The 17879-nt window shown below is 39.2% G+C and overlaps 1 protein-coding gene across 1 annotated transcript in view; it reads right to left on the bottom strand.

The window, feature by feature from the left end:
- The window catches only part of CNTNAP5 (contactin associated protein family member 5), a 286664-nt gene that overhangs the window by 10363 nt on the left and 258422 nt on the right, over positions 1-17879 (bottom strand). The window contains exons 20-21 of the mRNA XM_071562346.1: positions 7572-7702; positions 6056-6140 (exon numbers count right to left, since the gene is read on the bottom strand). Coding sequence (XP_071418447.1) covers positions 6056-6140; positions 7572-7702 — 216 coding nt within the window. The remainder of the gene's footprint in view (positions 1-6055; positions 6141-7571; positions 7703-17879) is intronic.

Genomic DNA, 17879 nt, shown 5'->3' with positions numbered 1-17879 from the left:
ACTGGCCTGGAAAATCACACCGAATTCCTGCTGATGGCTTGGTTTGATCTTTTGACATTTCAGCATTGCATTGCTATTCTCAGTATTAGAGAATGAGTTACTTTGGCTAATTTCTATATGGAAGGCAAGAATGGGGAACTAATATTCATCAGTAACTGAATTCCACCAGAATTCTCTAGGAACAAGCATTAATCTGCTCAGCAATGTATCAGCAGATGGACATAGTAAATGATAATCAATATGCTGGTAACTGGAATTAAAAGAAATATTATTTGTGTGCAAGCAGAGTGGCTAGAAGACCTTCTTTCTAAAGGTATCATTGTGTAGAACAGGACCATAAGCATTACTAAATATATTTTCATTTTTACTTTATAAATATTAATTTCATGTCACTCACTGATTCCGCAGTTTACCTGTGTGCTCACTTATAACCAGGAAGGGCCATTATGGATTTTCTTAATTGAAATTTATTTTTAACATCAGTGAAAGCAGACATAGCCTGTTTTTAAAGTCTGTGTCCCAATTAATTAACCAAAGTGAATCGCAGGTAGAAGCGCAAAGGGGAAATTTACTCTGTATACCAAAGCACTAGTTGTCCTTCTTTTGAGTGTGAGAAATAGAAATATGATTTTTGGAGGAGTTAAAGTGTATCCATCACCTCACTTTGCCAAGGTGCTGAACAGCACTGGAAAGATTACTTCTTCGACACTGGTACCAGATTTGAACTCATGACCTTGAAGTAAAAGACCCTTGTAGTCTCCACACACTGCACCTGTCTCAGAAGAGTTCTAGCAGGTATTGGGTGGGTACCTCAAAAATGTTCTGCTATGACCTTCGACAATCTCAGTAAACATTGCTGTTACTAATCATCAATTTAGAAAGGGCAGAAAACATGTCTTGGGGGTTGGACTGGAACCCAAAGACTATAACTTTGGAGTAACCTCATTTCCTGGTGTGAATTTGCCACAAAGGCAGCAGAGTGAAAACCAGAGGAATTTTTCCTGGTTAGAACTACTGAGCTCAACCAGTTTGACACATGCTTAATTAAAAATGAATATGAACAGGGAACAGGCTCCAGATATTCAATGAACCTCTAAAGCACTTCTGAAAAAGTAAAGGACAGCAGGAGCAAATTAAAGGCACTTTTCCTCACAAGCTTTCCCAGGAATGAACAGAATGCCCAAACCAGCACAATGCACCAGGATTTGCTTGCCAACAGTTGAATATTTTGTGTCAAGTGGAACATTTAAGAACTTTTGTTTCATTAGGCTTCACAGAGATAATTTCAGACATGTATTTAGCATGTTTTCTGAAAGACAGTTTGTCATCGAAAATGAAGCACTGCTTGGAGTTGCAATGTGAAATTTGCTACATGTCACAGTTTTTGACACATGAATCCTAATCTGTCACAGCACAACCAGTCATCTGGGATTCTGCATGGGCTGAAAATATAATCTATAAAAAGAAGAAAATATGCAAGAAGATGGAGAGTTGATGTGCAAAAGAATGTATGCTTTCCCCAGGATCAGACAGATAAATCAACTCAAGTGGCAAGAATTCAGACTAAAAATGAAATTTCTGTAGAGAAATTGGACACTTATTTGGATGGCATTATCATCAAGAAAACAGGTATTTAAGCATGGTGTGATCATATGTTAAACTAGATTGCTGAAGGAAAAGTTGGAAAAGATTTGGTCTCTTTTTGATAGAGATATGATGGCATTATTGGCTTAGACCTGGGATTGCTTGAAGTGCCTGAGGTAGCTAAAATTTGCTGATTTTAACTCTTGTCATCTTGGTCCCAAATGCTTCTTCTCTTTTATCCTACACAGAAATTTCCATTTTCCTTAATGCTTCACTGGGCTAGTAGGAAGAAAACCAATAACTTTTATAGGCACCCTAAAATGCACCCAAGATATCTTTTTTCACAGTATGGTCTGTCTAAGTAATAGGTATTTAACTCTGAATTAAAGAAACGAGTCTTGCAGTGACCACAAGAGTTCAGCCAATATCTCTTGCAGCCACTGTTGTATTGTTTGCACTGCTAGAGCACAATATTCTGAGACTGTGAGTTTAAAATTATCAAGGAAATTATGATCCTGTAAGCTTAAAAAAGGGAAAGTCTTTCCATAAAAAAAAAAAAAGACAAGCATTTTTCATAGGAACTCTCTAAAAGGAGGTACTTCTTTAGAGCAGATTTTGTATTTCAGAGTTAATGATAACTTACCCTTTGTGATTTAATGATCCCATTATCATCTACCCCCCTGTAATATCACTTCTGGATGGATTGTTCTGATCTCTTCAGTGTATAGATTCCATTTTCTCTTCATGAACTTTTAATAAGTAAAGCTATTGTAGAAATCATAAAAATTGTTCTGAACCTACATAATGATTTTAAGAAAATTACTTTCCAGATAAACTTTGTTTGACATACACTTTATATCAAAGCTGAATGACTCAGTGGAAAGAATCTTACAAGCTGAGTGTGCTTCATTTCAGGCTTTTAGAGACAAAAGATATCATGTTTGTGTGCTAAAATACACAATCCTTTACCATTGTGGGAAGGTATGCTAATTGATCACTACAAAGACACAAGTAAAGTAAGTCAACATTAACAGATGTTAAAGAAATACTTCCAAGCTTTTCCTTTGGAATCCTCTTGAATCCTTTCAGTGCTACCCTTTCACTCTCATATCCCTACACAGCTACCATATTAAATTGCTTAGAAGCAAATATGCAGACAATGGGATTACTTTCTCTGCATCAGGGATTATTTTTCACCATTTCACTAAAATGGTGAAAAATTCAGGCATACTTGGAATAGTACAAAGTTTTTAAGGATTCATTAAGATAAACTCCTAAACAAATAAATTATATTTTCCACTGGGATAGCAGCTTTTTGTAGAGAAGACCCAAACATATGCAAATGTGTCTCAGAGATCAGAGAACTGCAGAATAAGTTGAAAGACACTTCTGAAGGTCATGCAGTTCAATCCCTTGTTCAAAGCAAAACCAGCCTCACAGTTAGGTCAGAATGTTCATATGGTTAAGTACAGCAGTATGATCTCTGCAAGGAGTACTTAAAGTAAATGAACTGGGACTCCAGTTAAGATTTCACTGAGGCTTTGCCATAAACTGTATGACTCACTTGGGGCCTGAATCCAGTAGTCGCTAAAGTCCATGGAAAAACTCCCATTGATACCAATGAGCTTTAGATAGGTCCTTTTGTATCCTGCCTATATATTTGTGAAGCCAAAATGACAATACACTACAGAAAACAAACATTTTGCTATTGCTGTTGGATGCTGTGAGGATGAATTCAAAAATGTCTGTTGGCTACTTGAATGATGCTTCTTTTTACTCCCTTGTCTTCAAAGCCACACTTATATTTAGATTGATCTTTCTAAGGCAGCTATATGGTCCCATTACTGTGGATCTGAAGAGCTCACAGCCTTTAATGCTTTTATCCTCCCAGCACCCTTTTGATGCAGAGCTGTTCTATTACCTATGCTTTACTGATAGAGAAGGGAGATAGTAAAGTTCAGACTGGTTCCAGTGGGAATAAAATGCCTGCTTACCTTTATATCTGCACATAAATGGCCTGCCCAAGGTCATTCAAGTAGTCTGTGGCAGTGTCCCTATGTTTTGAACTCCAGGTGAGACTCCTCTGCTTTAAACAGAGGGTTTTTTCCCCAGAATTCAGAACTGGGTGTAGGGCAGCCATTGGAAAAAAATACAAGTTTGAAAAGAAGAAAAAAGTATTAGACTGTAAGTACCTTTTCACTAGAGAAAGCGCAGTGGGGTTAGGCTGGGGGGACTAGAAGCAGGGGAAACACTATTATTTAAAAAAACCTGGTCATTGTATAAAAGTGCAGTTTTCAAAGGTTCCAGCTGTGCTAACATGCTTATCATGAGAAAATCTTGTGAGGAAGAAGTTTCAAGCTTTTATGATGTCCTGCTGGAAGATCTCTTTGAGATTTCTCAATTAGAGGGAAATAAATGGTGGAGTCAGGAAAGAAGGTGGTATAGTCATCTGGTTAAGCAGCCAGGATCAGGCTGTTATAGCAGACAAATGATCGAGCAGTGGTAGGACAGGAAAGGAGACAGTTTTTCAGAAGATTATAGCATCCATATGTAGGCCATGTAGAACAGGTTTTTTTATATGGTTCTAGTTCAATGGACACTTAAATGTTCCCAGTGAATGCCTTTAGGTGCATAATCCCAGTGACATCCAAAATAAACACTACAGGGAAGTCTTGGTCTATTTCAAAACATCCCATGCCTCTGGAAGTTTATGCTTTGCTGAGGTTAAGAGCAATGACACAGAAGAACGTGGATGATACAGGTTTAAATCACCAGTACTCACCTGGTGAGTCATTAAAAGAAGTTATAGTCAACATTTTACCCATAAAATAGCATCAATTATGGTTTAACATATTTATATAAATTCTACATTCCCCAAATGACAATGTCCAGCTCTCCACTTGATACAACTCTGACACTGTAGCAGTAGGATTTTTTATTTTGTTTTGGGTTTTTTGGGATAAAACCTGGAAAATTAAATCCTGATATAGAAGAAAAAGTTTGTGGAAATTCACTTAATGTAGAAAGAAGAAATCTGAATTAGGATTAGTCTGGAATTAAAGTGACTTGCTGGGATGCATTGTGTGACTCCCAGTACAACAATAGATCTGTCACCATCTGGATGGCCAAGTTTATAGCTTTAGTGACATTACAGACTATGAGCTATTGCTATTACTCAAACAAAGTCCCAATAAACTTTGGGGCAAGAGAGAAATCAAGGAAGTTAGTGTTGTTCAGTGAAACTGAATGCCAGACCTCTAGATACATCTGGGCTTTCTGGCTTTGCAACAACTTGTATCTGTGAAGTTAATTATATTTTTGTGACTACGTCTAGTTTCTCTCCATAAAGCTGAGCTGACCATGTCAGCTTGCTGGCTACATTTCTGAAGCTCTTTGTGCTGTGTTCCATATTGCTGGTTAGAAAAGCCTTGGTTATTGATTTGCTGTCTATAGCAGAAGCTTTAGGTAGAGGTCACAATGAGCAATGTTCTTGCAGATTTTTCAGCATTACAGCTGACCGCTGACAAAATGAAAAATTTAGCTTAGCTCTGGCTGGGACTGAAAAGTATCAGGTCCCCAGACCTGTCCACAAAGGCTTGGAAGATGGCTACAATCTGAATAAACATTAAATATAAGCAAGGAGAAAATCAGTTCATGCTCTTAATCTACTTAATAAAATGTGATGCAGAATGCACTATTGTCATTACATACAATTACATTGCACAGAGACACCAGAGGATGTCTGTAGTTTCTCCCTAGAGGCCAGTCCCACAGGCCTTGAGTGGTAATAATGGAACATAAACTTGCAATAGTGAGACAGATGTCAGGCTTGATATGGAGGCCCATTCAAACACAGGACTGAGAAGTCTATAACCAACGAAGAATTTAGAATCTCACTGGGAAAGAATAAGACTCTTATATAAAGTGTGTGACATACTTGACAACAAACAAGAAAAAGTTCTGGTCTTGTTATGGCTTTGTAGTGTGGCAGAGAAAAGATCAAGTAAGTCCACCCACAGGACACACAGAACTGTGGCCTCAGTGCTATATGTAATATAAATATTGCTTGCAGAATTCAAATGGGAGTGAAAAAAGGGTAGAGAGCATGAAGGCTCACTGCGCTGTTCTTATCATTAGGAAACAGAAATGGCTAGAGAGGACAAGCTGCAGTCAGCAAAATGGTATCATTAGGTTAAGGTGCCATCCTATTGCAGTCACATAGGCACTATGAATCACTTTACTGGAGGGAGCAGTGGGAGAAGTTAATATTGCTATCAGTGCAAACAAGTAAAGCTGCCAAATTTTTGCATTGATGAGATATATAAATAGGAGTACTGGAATGCTAAAGCCAACTCTTACAGCAAAACTATCAAAAAACCCCACCAATCCTATCAAAATCCCAACATACAGCACAGCTTAATTCCAGCACTATAACAACTGATGAATCAGGAGTATTTTTAGAAGAACTTACCTGTGACTTTGCCCAAGGTGAGTGATTTAATGGCCTTAAAATCAATCTCAGAAAAGTTGTGTTTGAGTTTGAGAACTTGATCAACCTGGAAGAGGTCAATAAAATTACTTCATTACAACAGCATGTAGACACCCCTGGATCCCACTGTACTGCAAACTTCTGGGTATGCTCTCAGCTGCAAATCAGTTAGTTCTGCCCCCAAGTGTGATTCACTTTCTAAAGATAGCAAAGTGAATGTGCTTTGATTTTAGCATGAGAAGCTGAAAGGTATACTAGAATAGTCATATAAAGGGCTTTGAAGAAACTTCCCCTGCAGAAAAGCTTAAAATATTTGACACTAAAATCCCTCCACTTCCCAAAATCCATGTCTAGTCACTAGTCACTCCAGAATACACTCAAAGAAGGCCTCTCTATAAATGTATTGTGAAGAATTAGTTCTGCACAGAAGAAAACCAGAGAGCAGCAGACAATAGAAGAATGGCAATTTAGGAAAACCCTGGCTTTTAGCATAATCCTTCTTAGATAATCAGGTCTACCCACCATGGTTTTGTGCTGCTTTATCATCTTAACATCCAGACATAGAAACTGTAGAGGAAAGGAAAATTGTAGCACTGTATGTTTCTGTCTTCTCGTTTTGTTCCTTAAGTCACAACCTCTGTATAGACTCTGCCACCCTTCCCTGTTTAATGACTGCTGTCCAGATCTAGCCAACTTGTTTTGCAATATGAACTGCTATAATTACCCTTAGAAAGAAAGCAGATGGACCAGCAAGATGGTCCTCTTCTCCCTGCCTTGGAAAAAACAGGTGATGCAGAGAAACAAGGCAGAGAAGGGTTCTTGTCTCTCATGAGGCTGTCACATTCAGCATGGCTTGCTTCTAGGACAGGGCACTGTCATGCGCATGGTGACTGCACCCTGCATTCCCTTTTCTGTGAGAGGATCAGGCATCTGGGAACACATACCCTAAATGAAATTACATTCCCAGGTGCTCATACCTTAGCAGTTTCTCTCTCTTTCTCAGCTTTTTAATGACCCATACTTCGTGCTTCCGCAGAGACTACAGGTCACACAGACATCCCTAAGCTCCAGAACTACTCCAACAGTCCAGATGAACTTCTGGCCAAAAGTGTTTCATAATTCACAGACTGTCAGAAATAAGGGAAGGATTCCTCATCAGAAAACACCACTGTTGGGTCTGAATGGAGCTTTGCTCTGAGCTATAGAGCTGCCCTGCTCCTCAATCAGCTTTGGTTGCACCACATCAGTGTGAAACCTTTGCCTCCTTCTGGCAATTAGGCATTGAAATCAGGGAGTCTGATTCATGGAATCACAGAATGGTTAGAGATCATCTTCCTGTGGACAGGGACACCTCCCATTAGACCAGGTTGCTCAGAGCCCCATCCAACCTGGCTTTGAACATTTCCAGGGGTGGGACATCCAGAGTTTCTCTGGGAAAACTGTTCCTGCATTTGTGGCATGAAGCATTATTTAACACTCAACATAAGCCATGGCATACCTGAATGATGAGCTCTCTGCCTTCTCTGTTAATCTTCACATGGTGCAGCTCTCGGTTGGCAAAGTTTCCAGAGTCAATGGTGAAAATGAGGAGCCCATCCTTACTCAGTTTGTATCGGACCTGTAAACTTCCTTAAAAGCAGAGTAAAATTGAATGCATAAAACCTGTGTCAATAATGAGATATCATTCAATAACTTTACTCAACTTGTAATTCATTTTCTTTTTATTGCCATGGAATAATGAGGTTAATAAGTCAAGAAAGAGGTTGAAGTGAAATGAAAGAGTTCAAACTGTAATGAAAAATTGTAAAGAAAATAATTCACTGTAGTTTTCCATCCTACTAGGCTAATAGACTCAGCTATGGAGAAACATATCTTAATGAGTAACTAAGTATATCAAAGGTGAGTGTGCCTGTCTGCAGGTCAGACATTGAGCACTGCCACAGAATCTGCAATATCCTGTGAGGGATCAATTCCAGCAGAGGGCATGCTGCTCTATTAAACTAATATTGCTGGATTTTACCATTCCATTTCATCCAGACAACACAGAAGACAGTGACAACTGTGAGAATTATAATTTAATTTCAAACATTTAAAGGCCCAATACTTACATTTCCATTTACATGCAATGAAAAAGTATTTTTACTTTTGCTTCTGATATATTTCAAGGAATTAATGTAATTCATATTCAAATGAATGCCAAACATCTCATTCAATCTTTGTATCAAAAAAAGCATTCTGACTTCTGACAAATAACTTTACCATAACAAATCAAAATGCACAAGAAAACAAGGAATCCAGTATGAATTTTAGTCCTTCAACAAAAGACTGCAGGGATTATATGTACATACACACACATGGAGCTATATATATACGTATATATATGTATATGTAATTTAAAAGGAAAAGAATCTATTCTGATGTAATCTTTTCAAGCATCCTTTTCTGGGAATTAAGGAGGGAGAAGAAAAATTCTGAAATGTTTTTAACTCTTTTTATGTATCAGCAACCAAAATAAATGGAACACCACCAGTTCTTAAAAGAGTTAAAATAGCTCTTCAGGGGCTACTTCATTACTGTGTCCAAAAAGGGGAATGAACAGCCCTGCTTGGGTTCTGTGTTCAGCCATATTAATGCTGCAAGACGGCTTGCAGATCTAGAGTTAGCGAGGGAAGCCCTGGGGCACTTCTTCAGTACACAGTGTGGACATTCAACTTTCCAAGTCCTCCCTCAGTAAAGTCAGCTCTGTTGTCCTACAAGCTACTGTAAAACCACTTCATAAAGAGCTTTAAACAAGGTAAAAATTTCCTGCAGGGAAGGAATTTTTCCACCTCTACACACCTCACAGTGAAGTTGGTAGTCACTCCAGATGGGACCCCTAGTCCAGGTAAGATCATTCTGCCTCCATTTGCCTCACCAGGATGTTTGGGTCCTAAGAGATGTACTTTTAAAAAATTATTACAAAATTCAGTATATCCCAGATAACCACTGACACTCTCTGAGATTTGTAGGATAGGAAAAAAGTTTCCAAAATCAAGAGGAAAAATGAGAACAAACTACTAGGATGAAGGCTTTTCAGCTGATTGTCCTGCTAGATCAGGAGAGCTTTTAAAGTGATAATAATAAAAAAAAAGGATAAAAGGCATTTACTTTCTCACACATAGTCATGAACATTAGAGGGGAATTTGTGAAGAGATCAAGGTCAGTAAAAACTGCTACATTATTCAGTGTGATAATATAGGTCCTGATTCAGCTGCCCTGAATCATACTGCAAAGCTCCTGACCCTCACTGCACAGTGAGGACAAGTAGCTACTGTCTGTCACCATGAATGTCACACTTTAAGGTTCAAACTTAAATCACAATCACATTATACAGTACTGAATGAAAGATGCAACAACAGGGATTAACAGCATAAACATCTTAGAATCACTTTACTCTAGAAATACAGGAGTAAAGAAGCCTAAGTGCAAGGAAGTTAAGAGATCTCGTTCAAATTTGCTCACAGGACAGTGGGAGAGTTGATAAAAAGTGGAAAGGTTGCCTGACCCTGCACACCAGAGCTGAGATGACCACACAGAACAAGCTGAAACTAAAATGTTATAGTTTAACAGGTTAGTCCAAACTTAAAATCGTGTCCCAGCAGAAGTACTTTAGAGGCTGGCTCTTACCTGGAGCCTTTGAAAGCAGTGTAAAGTGAGAAATGGAACAGGACCTAAATTTGGTCTGTGACCTTATTTTGCAAATGTGAAAAAAAACTTCTCTGCTCTTTTTAAATGCTATGAACACACACGTATATAAAATATAATTGGTACTACCATAGGCAGGTGAACAGCAATAGCACCCAGTACATCTGTATTTAAAGAGAGCCAGCATGACATGCAATCTAGGCTCTCAGCTGCCACAAACAGGAATTTACCCATTGACTTTGTCAAAGCTGCACTGATTTTAAACCATCTGTTCCATTTGTTGGGGAACAATGGAGGAGGTTCTTGAAATCCAATAAGAACATATCTTACATTCTGCAGTGGCGCAATTTCACCTTAAATTATGTAAAGAGATCAATGAATCACATCTTATTTTGTCAAATTGCTTTGAATTCCAATGGCAACATTTTTTTTTATGGACAGCTGCTCTTCAAAACTATTGAATTCAAGCTGGCATTTTGCCTGGGGTCAAATTTGCATTAATATAAACCAGAAGTACATGGGCTCATCTTTCAAGAGCTGTTTGGGAATCTATACCATTGTAGCTGAGAGCTGATTTTTCCTTGCATTCAGTACAAAAACTTCTGTTTTCAAATTACAGACCAACTGTCAGTCTGGTAGATTAAATTGTCAATTTATTACTTGATAAGCAAAATAAATGGATTTTTAATTAGGACTATTATTAAGATTTTTTTTTGTCCTCTGAATTTTCATTATCTGGTCCACTGATTTTCTCCCTGACATCAGCCCAGCATCAGCAACTGCAAATAAAACTCTCTGCATACACCAGCTCTCCCTGTTCTTTATTGTCTCTCTATTTTGCATCCTTTTTGCCTCACAATAGGGGTTCACACTAATCACGAGCAGTGTAATTTCTGGAAGTCTTGTTGCAGTCATGCCTGTCATCCTCTTTTCAGCAGCCCATGTCTGAGCATGCACACCTGGAGTGTCATAATGCACAAGTGATACATGGATTATTGTGTTCCTTCTCTAATGTACGTGAAATTGCTGGAGGCAATTTCTATTAAGTCAATAAAGGAGGGAGGGAAAGGAAAAGAGACTTATCATTCTTTTGGCCTTGGGCTGGAAAATTTTACTGGGCCTATTACCCTAGCAGTGTAAGGTAAGTGTAGATTCACAGTTGATTATTGCAGTCATCCATCCCCTTCAGCTTCAAATTCTGCAAACTGCAGATCAGCATGGAGATATGCTGTGCTAGCTTCAGGACAGCCTGAGAGAGGAGCATGCTCCTCTTAGGCATAGTCTTACCAAGCACAGCATGGCCTTTTTTCACCATTTCTGGAGAAAATGATTCCATGTGGTCTGCCATGCTACTGTGATGAGACCACTGCCAGTATCAAAGCTGGCTTGATACATATCACTGTATGATCTGTAACCTGCAGTATTGTAATTCATGATTATAGAGCTCAATGAAATCTGTCTGATGATATCAAACAGCTACAGAGACATTTTAACAGGATTCCTGGGGGTCCCCTTGTGCAGAGGGAAGTCCTTGGAAACAGAGACCAAAGGGCAGTATTTATGCCATCACATGCTGGTGACTAGGTTGGAGGTGGCTTTTCTGAAACAGAACACTCCCAGGACACTCTTTCAATGATGATGGAGGCCAGCACTAGTACTTGCCAGAAGAACACTAATGATCCAGTTTAGCATAACCAACCTCCAGGCACCTACAGGAATAGCATGGGGCCTTCAAACTGCTTATTTTTGCTGAGGACAGCTCTGAAGTCTAGTGGTAAAAAAGACATAAAATTGGTGGAGATTTCAAAGTGTTCAGCCTGAAGAACAAAAAAGTATTCCCACACTGCACAGAGTGAAGAAATACCTTGGCCATGATAATACATATTCTATGCCCCAATCCTCTGCTGATTGAACATGGCAACAGGAGAGCTGTCTTTCTTTTGCCTCTGTCTACAGCAGGGCCTGAGTGGAACATCAAAAACATATGACAGTTTTGTGGCCTATGCCCACCACCTGTACATTTATTCTGGACTCCCAAAGCTTGTACTGAAATAGTAATTTTAAATAATCATCTAGAAAATGGAGCATGGGAAAATGTTACAGAGAGTGTCCTAGCTCAGGAAAAGACTCCCTGGTTTGAAAGATCTCACCCAGTGATTGGTATTTGGCAAAAAGATTAAAGCAGCTTTGCAGAAAAGAGAAATGAGATACCAGGAATTTGTTCTGTAAATCCATCAGTCTTAAGTAAAGCTCTTGTCACACATATCACCAGGACCACAGGTCTTGTGTCATTTAGTCTTGAAGAACCAAACAGCAAGGAAGGGAATGACATGCCCTTGGAGTCTGAGACTTCTCTGCAGGACCTTCATTTATGGAAACTGGTTTTAAATGAGCCTAGATTGAACCCAGCAACTCTTGCCAACTTCAATAGCACTTTTTAATGACTTCAACTGGCTAGAGCAGCTGGCAAGACATCTTGTGACAGTGAGAGAAGCAGAGGTTAATTTAGTGTGCACATGTGGGTGGCACACAAAAAACGTACACATTTATCACCATCATGTAACATCAGGAAAAATCATGTAAATCAGGGCAGCTGACAACTCTGATTTAGGGAAAATGTGTATGTATGAAATAATGAAACACTGCATTAGTAAAAGGGTCTCGGACTACTCCTGCATGTTTTGTTGCCTCAGAGGCACCCAGAAAAAAAAGTTTAGAACTAACAGAACTCTGTCTCAAATCAGCAGTCACCCTTGTCACGCTGCAAGGCATTAACTACACCACAACCTGCACCCTCCACACTCACCCAAGCTATAGCTGAAAGAGAAAATACTTAAGTAAAGCACAAATTAAACAAAGGGTAGAATATATTAATGAGGTTTTTGATGTTGATTATGAAAAAATAAAATAAAAAAATAAAGTATTTTTGCAGAACAGCACATGACAGTTTTCAGTTGTCTCTACCACAAAATATCTGTCTGGCAACTTGCACAGCTTCAGTGTGGCAGTGTCTCTCTTCATAGCCTAGATATTTAAAAATGAACCACTGTTTTTTTGGTTAGGAGCAGCTGGCTAAGAAACAGGCTCCTTAATTAGCAGCTTCTCCCCAGGGATATTTACTCAGTAAATTTACTCTTCAGTGGAAGTGCTGCTGGTGATTCTAAGAACAGAGTCCATCTCTCCAGAGTCCAATGCTGTTTAACTAAGAAAGTACTTGCACTTTTTTAGGAGGTGACTCTTGTTATTTGTTTTGCATGGAAAAAACAAGGAAGCAAAACTGTTGAACATGTTTGCTGATATAATTACTCAGCTACTGTACTTGCTTACACAACACTGTTTCATAGGGTTTAAAAGAAAAATTCACTCCTCAATTTTTTGCAGTCTCTTATCGTAATAAAAAATATAATTCAGGACTTAAGGATCATATTCAAGCCATTCTACATAAAGCAAACAAACAAACAAACAAACAGCTTCATTTCATGTTGTACTTCTTCAACCAAGAAAAAAACACACACCCAAAAGGAGCCTATCTGGAGGCCCATGACCTCAGTTCATTTTGCAATCCTGCTAGGCAGCTGGACCCAGATTGAGAATGTCACTTAAACATCAATAAATGTAACTAGCTCCCCTTCGTGACTGACAAATGTGTTTAACCTTTATAGACATCTCATTCCCACCAGCCACCAGTTGGCTTAACACAGACTGACCAGCAATTAACGAGGAACAGGCAGATGCTTTTTGCTCCAAAGGCAGAAAATATTGCAAGTTTAAAAAATTACCCAGAGGATCACAGTCATAGAGCTCATCATGCACACATTGAGTGGTTTAAACACAGAACTTATTCTACTGATTTTCAGGGGAACACTCATTTAGACAAAATAGCCCATGTCTATGGGGATCTGACTGGATCTAAAATGGGAATAGGGCCAACCCGTGGATGTGCTTACCTCATGGGTAAGCATAGATAGTGGTAGGTTTATGTACCCTGGAGATGATGCACAGAGCACTGCCACAATTTGGGATCTACCAGCTTAACGAATGCTGAAAAATTGTTTCTTCTTTGTGTCACAGCTTATCCATTGGTAAAATAGATGAACGTTCACATCCATTGGAAAATGACATAAAACCTCTGGGTGAGGAGTAATTTAAAAATAATACCATTAGTCATTATCATTATTTCTCCTTTCACAGGTATTTCTTTTTGGTGAAGGAAGTTGTTACTGTTTCTTTTAAAAAGTGATGCTAATTAACTATCTTTTTTTGCCTAAAGGTGATTGAATGTAAAGATGAAGCAAAGAGCTGAGGACATCAGATGGAGTTCAATCTCCCTGAAAGTATCTGCTTTCTGATGGTGAGATGATTCTTTGGAATTTGAAAAGCCTTCCCCTTTAAGACCCTTCATTAACAAAGGCTATCACAGAATCATAGAATGGTTTGCATTGGAAGTAACCTTAAATATCATTTCCAAACACTCTGGCATGGGGAGGGACACCATTCTTAGACCAGGTTGCTCAAAGCCCCATTCAGCCTGGTCTTAAACACTTCCAGGGATGGATATTCAAAACTTTTCTGTGGAACCCATTTCACTGCCTCAGCACAGTGAATTTCTTCCTAACATCTAATGTAAACATACCCTCTTTCAGTTCAAAGCCATTATCCCTTGTCCTATCACCACGTAACCTTGTAAAAAGTCCAGCTCCAGCCTCCTTGTAGCACCCAGCTTGGTACTGGAAGGGGCTCTAAGGTGTCCCCAGAGCTTTCTCTTCTCCAGGCTGAACCCCAGTTCTCTCAGCCTGTCTTCAGAGGAGATGTGCTTATAGTCCTCCTCTGGATTCACTCCCAACAGGTCCATCACGTCCTTCTTGTGTTGGCACCCCTAGAGCTGGACACAGTATTCCAGATGTGGTGTCACTAGAGTGAAGTAGAGGGGGAGAATCCCTTGACCTGCTGGTCATGCTGCTTTTGGTGCAGACCAGGACATGGTTGGCTTTTTAGGTTGTGAGAGAACATTGCCAGGTCATGTGGAGCTTTTCATTAACCAACACTTCTCAACCCATTCCACGTCCAGCCTGTATTTGTGCTTGAGATTGCCCAGAGTCATGTGTAGGACCTTGCACTTGGTCTTGTTGAATTTCATGACATGAAGTATCTGTGTGACACTATTGGATTTGATGCTCATATCTCTGCTTAGATCTCTTCTCCTGTCTTTAAACACACACTGGATTCCACTAGTCTCACTCTCAGATATTCAGTGGGCCCTATGGTTTACTCACCTTTGTATGGAGAACAATCTTGCCAGGCTTCCATCTCCCACTGTACTTTTCATTTAAGACCTGCATAGCAGCCAAGCTGGAAGAGGTTTTATCCTTTACCCAATGAATGAAATAAAAGATATCATCCTATAAATTTTACTCCAAAAGTTTAACATGGCTTTGAAAACTATGTATCAACATTAACCCTCTGCAAACCACTCTTGGGAAGAAAAAACTGAGATCCACTGTTGTGATACCCCAAGGAATCCATACTCTCTTGCCTTCACAGAGATGCTAGGTCTTACTTTCCATTTTTCCTAAAATCTTTTAACCATTCCTCTTTCCATTTTGGCAATACAGATACCTGTTCAATCAATAACTTGTTTCGTGCTGACCTAACAAATAGCCATTATGTTCAGCATTGAGAACACAGAAAAAAAGAAGCAACCAGTTTGAGCACTACCTGACGCCTGAGCAGGAGAGAGAGAAATAATCTTTTAGACAAAACTAGTGAAAAAGAATCAAATGGCTCTCCTTAAACCTCCTTTTCATTCTTAACTCATAATAAAGACAGCACAGAACTTTGTGGATTAATGGCTTTCTGAGGTTAACGATGCTAGTTTGCATTGAGCCCTCTAGACCCTGCCTGGCTGGTCACAAATCTCTGGGAAATGTTCTGCTCCTGTGACCAGTAAGTACATCTAAGGACTGCCTGCTTAACAGGTTATGTCAGTCTCTGTGAATGGAGAAGTTGAGTCCTTTAGTCAGTGATGTCTTGATAATAACAACCTCTCAAGGGAAATATTTGAGTTTATAACAAGCCACAATCACTGGTATACAAAGAACTGACTCATGTCCTTGTCATCTAATGGGGAAAATTAGTGGAAGAATGACACATTTACTTAGTAAAAATCCCAGTACAAGAACCATATAATGGCAGCACTATGATGACTTTTCTGTAGCACAATATATGTCTGTACACATACGGTTTCAGTAATTTACTTTCAAATGCAACTCAATCTGTGATCTTTCACAGAACCATAGAATGGCTGAGGTTGAAAGGGATTTCTGGAAGACATTGTCCAACTCCACCCCACTGAAGAAGGGAACCTTCAACTTAGTTGCCCGGACTGTGTCCAGATGGCTTTTGAATACCTCCAAGGATGGAGACCACAATTCTCTATGTGTCAATGCTCTGTCACTTTGTCAATAAAAAGAGTTTTCTGATGCTCATATGAAACATCATGTGTTTTGATTTGTGCCCATTACCTTTTGAGTGGCCTTACAATAACATCTCCCAGTTCAGCACTTGTCGGTGCATCCTATCAGTGCCCACGGATTCATGTATGCTCAGTTTGCTTAATGCCCATTCCCTGATCTGATCCTCTTTCACCAAGCATACATCTACCTTGCACCAGACTTTTTCCCTGGTCTTGACCTGAGATTCCTAAAGGCCAGTCTTAATCTGTAAAGACAGTCTTAATCTTGTAAAGACTAAGACATAAACACCCAATTTCATCAAGCAAGAAGGACAAAGTCATCTTTTCATGATCCAGACAGAATAACTAATATGCTATGGAAAAAAATTAACATGTTAATAGGCACATCACATACAAGATAGAGAAGGAGGTTTTCTTGGACTCGAACTCACTCTTCCAGGTATTATTAGCTTGGATTCTCTGTTGTGCACAAACAGCTATACTACTCTGAGGCAGTACTTAAGCCAGTGGTACTGCTGGACTGCAACTCTCACTACATAGCTCTCCTTGTCCACAACACAGATAATTCTTAAGTTAAAAATAACTGAAAAATTACTACTATCAATCCTCAGGGTTACAGCTTTCAGTGAAAAGGGTTCTGAAAGACCCTCATTTCAGAATTACTGAAAAGCATCTATCTATCTATCTATCTGTCTATCTATCTATCTATCTATCTATCTATCTATCTATCTATCTATCTATCTATCATCTAGCTAGCTAGCTAGCTAATCTATCTTACTGTTATCACATATATCTGTATCTATGTGTATCTATGTCTAATCTATATCTATAACCATATCCGTATCTATATCTGCAGTATCTATTCAAACATAGGAATTTGTGATCCTCTGTCTTTCCTCTCATTTCCTTAGAAATCCAACAATAAAAATGACTTATCAGGTGCAAACCACAAGCTAGGAACTCAAGCTTTCCAAGAGCTGAACACCTCCTACAAGCAAATAGGAACACATCTTCTTCCTAGCTCATTATCTGCAGCCAGTTGCCTGGGTTTTATGCCAGATACCACTAAGTTCAAAGTCAGTCTGTGTATAGGCAGAGTGCACATAAATTACTAACTGCATGTTCAACCTTTCCTGCTCAGTGTAATCCAATTACAGTTCTCTTGTTTTCCCTTTGTGGGTCTCTAGAACATCTCTTGACCCTTCAGTATGGCAAAATAATCTTCATGAGTACAAATGTGTCTATGAATTCAGTTAATGAGACAGATCTTTCAGTTCTCTCCTCTTGGAAAGTAGAGATAGAGATCTGCCAGAGTCCTTGGCTGAATGTTGTTACTGCTACTCCTTTCAAGTCAGCTTTGCACAGTTAGAGATTTAGAGTGCCATATGCTAACACAAACACTTTAAAAATTAGTCTTGTGTGCCAAGTCCACCTCTTCCCTTAAAGACTTTTTACTGCTGGATTTGAAGTGAAAACTCTAATCAGCATTCCTATTTTCTGTGAAGTGTGCTTCCAGCAGGGAAATGTCCAAGGGACTAGAGATGTTTCTAGCCACAGGAGTTTCCCTGTTTAGATAGAAGCTGACTAGAAGATCTCCTGCCTCCTAAACCCTTTCTACTTACGGTACCACAGCCAGCTTCCCATTTAAGG

Source organism: Pithys albifrons, chromosome 8 (assembly GCF_047495875.1).
Source record: "Pithys albifrons albifrons isolate INPA30051 chromosome 8, PitAlb_v1, whole genome shotgun sequence".
NCBI lineage: Eukaryota > Metazoa > Chordata > Aves > Passeriformes > Thamnophilidae > Pithys > Pithys albifrons.
The sequence above is the reverse complement of the archived record's forward strand: the minus strand, read 5'-3'. Positions and strand labels throughout refer to the sequence as shown.